General features: G+C 47.7%; 1 protein-coding gene across 1 annotated transcript; it reads left to right on the plus strand.

Annotated features, from left to right (window-relative positions):
- The first annotated feature begins 384 nt into the window (after nucleotides 1-384).
- On the plus strand, nucleotides 385-2365 carry LOC100281434 (mitochondrial chaperone BCS1). The gene is made up of 2 exons (NM_001154352.2): nucleotides 385-1484; nucleotides 1555-2365. The coding sequence occupies exons 1-2, from the start codon at nucleotides 501-503 to the stop codon at nucleotides 1975-1977; spliced, it is 1407 nt and encodes a 468-aa protein (NP_001147824.1). The 5' UTR covers nucleotides 385-500; the 3' UTR covers nucleotides 1978-2365.
- Nucleotides 2366-8715: the final 6350 nt, after the last annotated feature.

An 8715-nucleotide genomic window follows, 5' to 3' on the forward strand; every position in this document is an offset into this window, starting at 1 on the left:
GTGATTGCATTTCTACTGAACCCTGATAACTTTATAGATGCACTAGTCCAAGTGCAGTGTGTGTGAACTCCGAATAAGAATCAACAGCTGGAATGGAACGAACCAGAGCAGCGGACAAAAAGGAAGGTGCTTAAGGCACTTCGCCAACAAAACAAAACAAAAAGAAGGCATGTTAGTTAGTACAACGCCCATTTTCCCTTCTCTGACCAAGACCGCACTGAAGGGACTATTATTATAGGGATTCTTTTCTTTGGAGGAATATAAATAATAGTGATGAAATAATAATCTATCCCATTACTTTTAGGCGAAGTCATCCATCACCTGACCGCTCCCAACTATACTCACGCGGGCCTTTAAAAAGCCACGCATCCCAGCCCCGCCCGCCCCCAATTCTCCTCCTACTCTACTCTCCTTCGGCAAAGAAAGCAAGTCAGCCTCACCCTCTCACACCACCGCCACTCACTCAGTGCTCCACCCCAAGAACCAAGCAGCTCACCCCCATGGCGTCCTACGACAAGGCCTTCGAATCCTACAAGAAGGCCCTCACCACCGCCGCGTCCGTCGCTGCGTCCATGATGCTGGTGCGCAGCGTCGTGAACGAGTTGGTGCCGCCCGAGTTGCGCGATCTGGTCTTCTCCGGCTTCGGCTACCTGCGCTCGCGCACGTCGTCCGACCACACCATCATCGTCGAGAAGAAGAACGACGGGTTCGCTAACAACTACGTCTACTGCGCTGTGAAGACTTACCTCGCCACGCGCATGAACACCGACATCCAGCAGCGCCTGCGCGTCAGCAGCATGGACGAGGACGACAAGATGATGGTCAGCATGGATGAGGGCGACGAGATGCTCGATGTTTATCAAGGCACGGAGTTCAAGTGGTGCCTTGTCTGCAAAGACAACTCAAATGACTCCCTCAACAGCAGCCAGAACGAGTCCCACTTCTTCGAGCTGACCTTCAACAAGAAGCACAAGGACAAAGCCCTCAGATCGTACCTCCCGTTCATTTTGGCCACAGCCAAGGCCATTAAAGCCCAGGAGAGAACCCTCATGATACACATGACTGAGTACGGCAATTGGTCCCCGATTGAACTCCACCACCCATCTACATTCGACACGCTTGCCATGGACAAGAAGCTGAAGCAGTCCATCATCGATGACCTGGACAGGTTCATGAAGAGGAAAGATTACTACAGGAAGATTGGCAAGGCATGGAAGCGGGGTTACCTTCTGTATGGTCCACCTGGGACTGGGAAGTCAAGCCTAATCGCAGCCATGGCCAACCATCTCAGGTTTGACATATATGATCTCGAGCTAACTGCGGTCACATCCAACTCAGACCTCAGGAGGCTTCTTGTTAACATGGACAACCGATCCATTCTAGTCATTGAAGATATTGACTGCACCATCGAACTCAAACAACGGCAGGAGGCCGAGGGACATGATGAGTCAGATTCTACAGAACAAAACAAGGGGGAAGGCAAGGTGAGTACTATCTTCTCGATTCCACCACTTCCTCAGTTATCTTGACAAATAATTTGGATTTTCTGAACAGGTAACGCTGTCTGGACTGCTCAACTTTGTTGATGGGCTGTGGTCAACAAGTGGGGAAGAAAGGATCATCGTCTTCACAACCAATTACAAGGAGCGGCTTGACCCGGCACTGCTGCGGCCTGGAAGGATGGACATGCACATCCACATGGGGTATTGCACCCCAGAGTCTTTCCAAATCCTTGCCAACAACTACCACTCCATCGAGTACCATGACACGTATCCAGAGATTGAGAAACTGATCAAGGAGGTGACGGTTACGCCCGCAGAGGTTGCTGAGGTTCTGATGAGGAACGATGACACTGATGTTGTGCTCCATGATCTTGTCGATTTCCTGAAGTCAAAAATCAAGGATGCCAATGAGATCAAGACTGAACACAAGGAAGCAGACAACCAGCTAGATGAGAAGAAAAATGACAAAAAATAAAACCCAGTGCATTTCCTTCCAAAAAAGAAGATGAAAGCTAATGGCGGTTTAAGACTGAGCACAAGGAAGCAAATAACCAGCTGGATGAGGAGAAAGGCAACGAGATAGTGAGAAAAAAAAACAGTGCAATTCCTTCTAGTAGAGGAAAGAAGATGAAAGCAACACATCGTATTTCATATAGATAGATCCTACAGGGGATCCATTGGCATATGTGAGTGTTTGCATATTGTTAACATTATGTTTTTGGTGATCAATGAGGTGTAATGGTACTTGCAGTGCATCTGCAGAATTCTGTTAGTGCTTGTTTAGGAGCATGTATGCAGAACTACAGATATGTAAAATCCCATTACAACTTACATGAAACTGCAAACATGCCATTGCATGCAAATGGCAACCTTGGAAAGTGTAAAGTAGTACTTATAGTCATTTCCGGCGGATGTCATGCATTTCACACGACGTCCACAATTTTTTCCTTGCCACATCCAGAGATTCAGGAGGTGACCAAAGAGGTGATGGACATGGTGACCTCTGCATAGGTTGGTGAGGTCCTGATAAGGAACAGCAACGCCGGTTGTTGTGCTCCATGATCTTGTAGATCACCAGAAGTGAAAACGAAATACGCTAATTTAACCGCAAAAGGCCACAAGGATGCAAAAAATCAGCAGGATGATAAGATAATGAAGACAATACAATCCCAGGAAAATTCCCAAAGAAGGAAAGGCAATAAGTCGAAAGGTATGGGTAGTTTGTATCGAGAGTAATGCTGACCAAACAGTGTGCATACAGATGTAGATAGGCCGGCGTACCGCTGACAAATGTGTGCTTGTTTGATTACTAAAAGCATCACGCCGATACTTAACATTGTGCATCCACGGAAAATAATTTATAGGTGCTGTCTCGAGTCTCAACATCGAGTATAGAATTCTGCAACATCAATATGACATTATATATACCTTTCAGACAGTTAGCGGACTAAGTCAATTCAGTGGCGGACTGTCGGTGGTGCGTACTCGATTCCCCAAATTGACCCACGCCCCTTATCTAATGATCGGAATGCATCCATCTGAGAAGAGAAGCGTGATTTTACCTCGAAATCGTGGGACAGATCTCGGGCGTCGCATACACGTCGCGGCGGGACGAGGACGACGGGGCAGTGCCCCGCCCGCAGCCTGCTTCTGCTCCTGCTCAGACAGCAGACAGCACCCGCGGGGGTTCGGCCCGTCGACGCCGAGGGGGAAAGGGGAATTTGGCACCGCCGGCGACGAGCCGACGACGATACCCGCTGCGGGCTACGGGCTGCGAGCTGTGCTCCGCTCGCGTACTTTTTTTTAGTTGTGGCCATTTTAAAACCGAAAACCGAACCCGAACTGAGCACGAATTAACTAAATTGTTGGTCTATTCGGGTTTTCGAATTCGGGTTCGGGTTCGATTCCTATATGTGTTATATTTCGGGGTATGTGTTCGGATTCGGTTTCTAACCTTTAAAACCCGAATAACACAAAATATAAAAAAGCTCTTAATATGTGATGGTATTATTATATGATTTATGAACTTATTAGCTAGAAATAATGATAACATCTTAACGATAGTATATATATCTTTGTATGCTAATTTTTATAGTCATTTGTTATAATAATAGTACTTTCAATTAATTATTCATTGTATATATTTTAACAAAATGTACTATTCTCTCTACATTTGGGGTCTATTCGGTGGACCGAATAGACCGAACCGAAATTGTGAGTCTATTCGGGTCCAGTTCCTAAAATATTTTTGAAAATTGCAATTCTCATTTTTTAGAACCTGAAATTTCACAAAACCGAATAGACCGAACCGAGTTACCCTAATAGACCGAATGCACAGCCCTACTTTTTTTTAACGAACTAGGCAATGCTTGCCGATTACATTAAAAAGAAAAAACACTCAGGCCTTGTTCGTTTGTGCCAGATTGCACCCGGAATCGTTCCAGCTAATCAAAGTTTATATAAATTAGAGAAGCAATTCGGTTAAGAATCGTTCCGACCCACCAATCCGTAGCAACCGAACGACGCCTCAAACAGCTATGAACCGGTAGGTTGGATTGGGACATCAATACAGGCCACGATATGCCACTAGCACACTGTTGAACACAAAATGTGACATATAGATTGTCCGCCCCTCGAGTCGGACGGCCCACGGTCTAGACTGTCCGCGGTGGTGACGCAGACGGTCCACGCGTGCATAGAATCTGTTAGGGTTCCGGATTTCTAGCGGGATTTATTAGCTAAACCTGCGGGATTAACTCGAAAACCGACTTGTGACGGGTTCAGACCTCCCCTTTATATAGATGAAGTGATACAGACGATTGAACCCCACAACCGATACAATCAAATCTATTTATCAATTTTATCTTATTTGCATCGTTCTTTAATTCCTAGGAGTAAGAGTAATTTAGCCTTAGGTTTAGATCTAATTTAGTCTTACCCAACTGAAAGCACCTAGAGGGGGGCGAATAGGTGATCCTGTAAAAACTTAAAACTTATAGCCACAAAACTTGATTAAGTGTTAGCACAATAGAATCAAGTGGCTAAGAACCGAGTGCTTGTGAAACACAATAGTCACAAAGAAAACAAGCACAAGAGACACGGTGATTTATCCCATGGTTCGGCCAAGTATAACGCTTGCCTACTCCACGTTGTGGCGTCCCAATGGACGAGGGTTGCACTCAACCCCTTTCAAGTGATCCAATGATCCACTTGAATGCCATGGTTGTTTTCTTTCTTATACTCTTTCCTGTTTGCGAGGAATCTCCACAACTTGGAGTCTCTCGGCCTTACAACAAAGATCAAAGTGAAAGCGCTTAGAGTAAGGGAGGGAAGCAACACACACAAATCCGCAGCAATACACACACACACACACAGCCAAGACATGAGCTCAAATGAATCGCAACAAGTTCACCACTAGAACAGAGCTCAAATCACTAAGAAAGACAATCAAGTGCGCGGAGACGGAGTGTGGAAGACTTAGAATGCTCAAAGTATGCTTGGGTGACTCCTCCATGCGCCTAGGGGTCCCTTTTATAGCCCCAAGGCAGCTAGGAGCCGTTGGAGGCATTCTTGGAAGGCAATTCTTGCCTTCTGTCGTGTGGCGCACCGGACAGTCCGGTGCACCACCGAACATCTACTGTTCATTGTCCGGTGCGGATCTCCTTCCTAAAATGGCATAGCCGACCGTTGCAGAATTGTAGCCGTTGGCGCACCGGACACTGTCCGGTGCACACCGGACAGTCCGGTGCCCCTAGCCGACCGTTGGCTCGGGCCACGCGTCGCGCGCGAATTGCGCGACTGACTGTTGCTCTGGCGGCCGTTGGCTCACCGGACAGTCCGGTGCACCACCGGATAGTCTGGTGAATTATAGTTGTACACCGCCGATGAATTCCAGAGAGTGGCCAGTTCACCAGAGCCATCCTGGCGCACCGGATAGTGTCCGGTGCACCACCGGACACTGTCCGGTGCACCCAGACTGAGCAGCAGTTGGCTGTACACAGCCAACTCTTTTCCAATCCTTTTCCTTTCCTGATTCAAGCACTTACACAAATATATTAGTACACAAAAACCAATGTACTAAGTCTAGAATCATACCTTCTTATTGATTTGCACTTCATTCATCATTTGGCACATAATTACTCACTTTAATATGTGTTGTGCACTTAATCACCAAAATATACTAGAGATGGCCCAAGGGCACATTTCCCTTTCACCAACAATCTATCTTCGACTCTAGCCGATAAAATGAGCACCGAGCGACCTGGCGACCTGGAGCAACGCCTTGGAACTCTCCCCCTCGACGGGATCTCTCCAGGGGCGAGTTTAGGGTTCTTCGCGGAGAGGAAGACCCTCTGCGCTATCGCGGACCGTTCCACCCTAGGCGCGGACCGTCCAGAAGCGTGCAAAGGAGTATCCGCTCCTGCACCTAGGTCGCGGACCGTCCGCGCCTTCGCAGAGAGCACCACCAGGTGGTGCATTCCCGTGTTTGGCGCCTAGATCGGTGCCAACATATTTTTTGGCGACTTTTGCTGGGACGAGGGTGTTTAGATCTACCAAAAATCGGCCCACAGATGGCCAGTTCCAAAGATCACACCGATGTCTCCACCACCAACATCATCAAGCTGGCCATGGAGGCACTCCCGGCTGATGAGCAGCATCACTTCGATGGCCTCATTAGGCGCGAGGAGGTGCGGCGACAACTCGCCGAACGGCGCGACAAAGAGGAGGAGGAGGTGCTGCGACAACTCAAGGAACAACGCAAAAAGGCGACAGAAAAGTACCTATCATACTTCACAGTGGATCGCCACTAGAAGATCATTCGTCAAGGGGAGATCGATATGACATCTCTCCTACCTCTGCCTCAGGCTCCCATTGTAAGTACCCCAGATCCATCTCTTGAGACTTTCATGGAACAATGGGGGACTGTTAAAAGAATATGTAGACGAATCTATTAAAAATTGGGCGCTTTCATATAAGAAACCTATTACCCCTAGTTTTCCCTCGCGTGAATCCAATACAGAACCACCCGTGCCAAACACATCGGCTACAAATGGGTCTCCCTTGGCCCAGCCATCGTATGGTGTGCCGATGCACACGTTCGTGTCATCATCACAACCACCGCCGCCAGGCACGCGACCGACTCAAGACATAGTTGGACCGTCCGTGAGTCATCTCGAACAGTCCGACCCTACACAAGCCCGCGCAGATCACTCATGTAGTGCCATACACGGTCGAACCATCTGGGTGTACTCCCGGATCGTTTGGCCCGGTCGCGAACCATCCGGTCCCTTACGTCAGACCATCTGGATACGTCACAGACCGTCCAGTGTGTTTCGCCGAACCGTCCGACCCCGCTCGAATGCGCGCGCAGACCACCTAGGTCACGTCGCACATGGTCGGACTATCCGGGTATAACCCCGGACACTTCATCCAGGTCGCGGACCGTCTGGCGGCTCACGCCGGACCGTTCGAGTACGGAACTACACAGGCAGCTCCATATACGTCCAGACAGTCCGAAATACACACTCTGGCCATTCGGCCCAGTCGTGGACTGTCTGGTCCCTTATGTCGGACCGTCCGGGTATGCGTACATAGAACCGGGAGCTGCACAATATGCACAGTTCCCACAACCATCGCAACAACACTATAGTGCCCCACTGGCAACATATTATAACTGTGTCATGTCACCTCATGTACACAGGGCTGAATATTCTTTGGCCACTAGAGAACCCCGAGATATATAGAGTAGGAGGTGGCATTAATAGGACACCTAATACACATCTCGGACATCTCTGGGAGGAAAGCCAACAAAATGATGTCAGGTAACCTTAGATTTCCACCCACAAACTTAATGGATGGTCGCTAGACATGGCAGAAAAAATTTGGGACGAGGTTGCCGGGTTGTTCAGAGACAAACCCGGTGTTAGTGTGTCAAGCATAGGGCAGTCGTATCGAAAACCTTAGTCACCGATTTGACGACGTGCCATATCCGGAAGGGACTAGGATACCAGATTTCTCCAAATTTTCTGATGAAGGCGGGAAAAGCATGCATGAGCACATAAGCCAGTTCTTAGCACACCTAGGAGAACTGGCTGATAGGGAAGCTTATTGTGTTCATTTATTCTCGCTATCTCTGACTGGTAGCGCATTCATGTGGTACACACCCTGCCACCTAACTCTATCAACTCTTGGGACGAATTAGAACAGAAATTTTATGAACACTTCTTCTCAGGAGAACATGAGTTAGAATTAGCTGATTTATCTTCAGTTCAAAAAGGGCGTGAGGAATTGGTTAATGACTATATCCGAAGGTTTTGGGACATTAGAAACCAATATTTTCATATCCATGTCGCGGAAAACAGCTAGCGAGACTGGCTTTTAATGGGTTGTGACTATACTTAAAAGAGAAATTAGATGGCACTCAGTTCTTTTCATTAGTGCACTTGCACCAGCGGGCTTTGGCCTGTGAAAGCCGAAGTAAGGAGTCATCAAAATCGGCTAGCCATAAGATGCATCTAGTGAGTTCCGATAATTCGGATGATGAATCCACAGATGTATATACTGTCGAACTTGTTTGGCCAGCACAGGCTAAACCTTCTGCATGTTCTTCTTTGCAGTCGGTTCAAAAGAATCGACAAGAAGAAGTTAACTTTACTTTTAATATTGCCAAATGCGATAAAATATTTGATGGAATGTTAAAAAATGGCAACATTAAATTAACACATTCTATTCCTCCTGACGAATTGAAAAGACGTGCTTACTGTAAATGGCATAATTCTTTTTCCAATGCTACCAATGATTGTAATGGTTTCTGTCGACAGATACAATCGGTCATAAATGAGGGCCGGTTGAGTTTTTAGGAAATGCAAGTGGACACAACCATTTCCTATCAATACAATAGAACTAGCAAGCAAAAATGTCTTGGTTCGGTCGGAAGTGGCCGATAAAGGCAAAGCAAAAAAACATCATCATTGGTGATCCTCGCACGTTGAATATATCAAAGGGGGGATTGCTCGAAAAGCTCCAGACAGAAAGACTAACAAGTCCGCAGGCACCGGGGGGCAGGCTCAATCGAGCAAGGGTCTCTGACTCGAGCATCGCAGACTGTCCAGCACCTGCGCGCGAACGGTCTGATGCTCATACCGACGGTCCGGCCGACCCAGCCAAACAGTCTGCCCATAGCCAGAGGTGTCGGTCACCACACAAAGCAAAG

This window comes from Zea mays, chromosome 6 (genome assembly GCF_902167145.1).
Source record: "Zea mays cultivar B73 chromosome 6, Zm-B73-REFERENCE-NAM-5.0, whole genome shotgun sequence".
Lineage (NCBI taxonomy): Eukaryota > Viridiplantae > Streptophyta > Magnoliopsida > Poales > Poaceae > Zea > Zea mays.

Bases quoted from the DNA above. Each gene is read 5' to 3' on its own strand.
- LOC100281434 (NM_001154352.2), top strand. From the start codon at position 501: ATGGCGTCCTACGACAAGGCCTTCGAATCCTACAAGAAGGCCCTCACC. The intron at 1,485-1,554 runs GTGAGTACTATC...TTTTCTGAACAG, and splicing joins AAAACAAGGGGGAAGGCAAG to GTAACGCTGTCTGGACTGCT.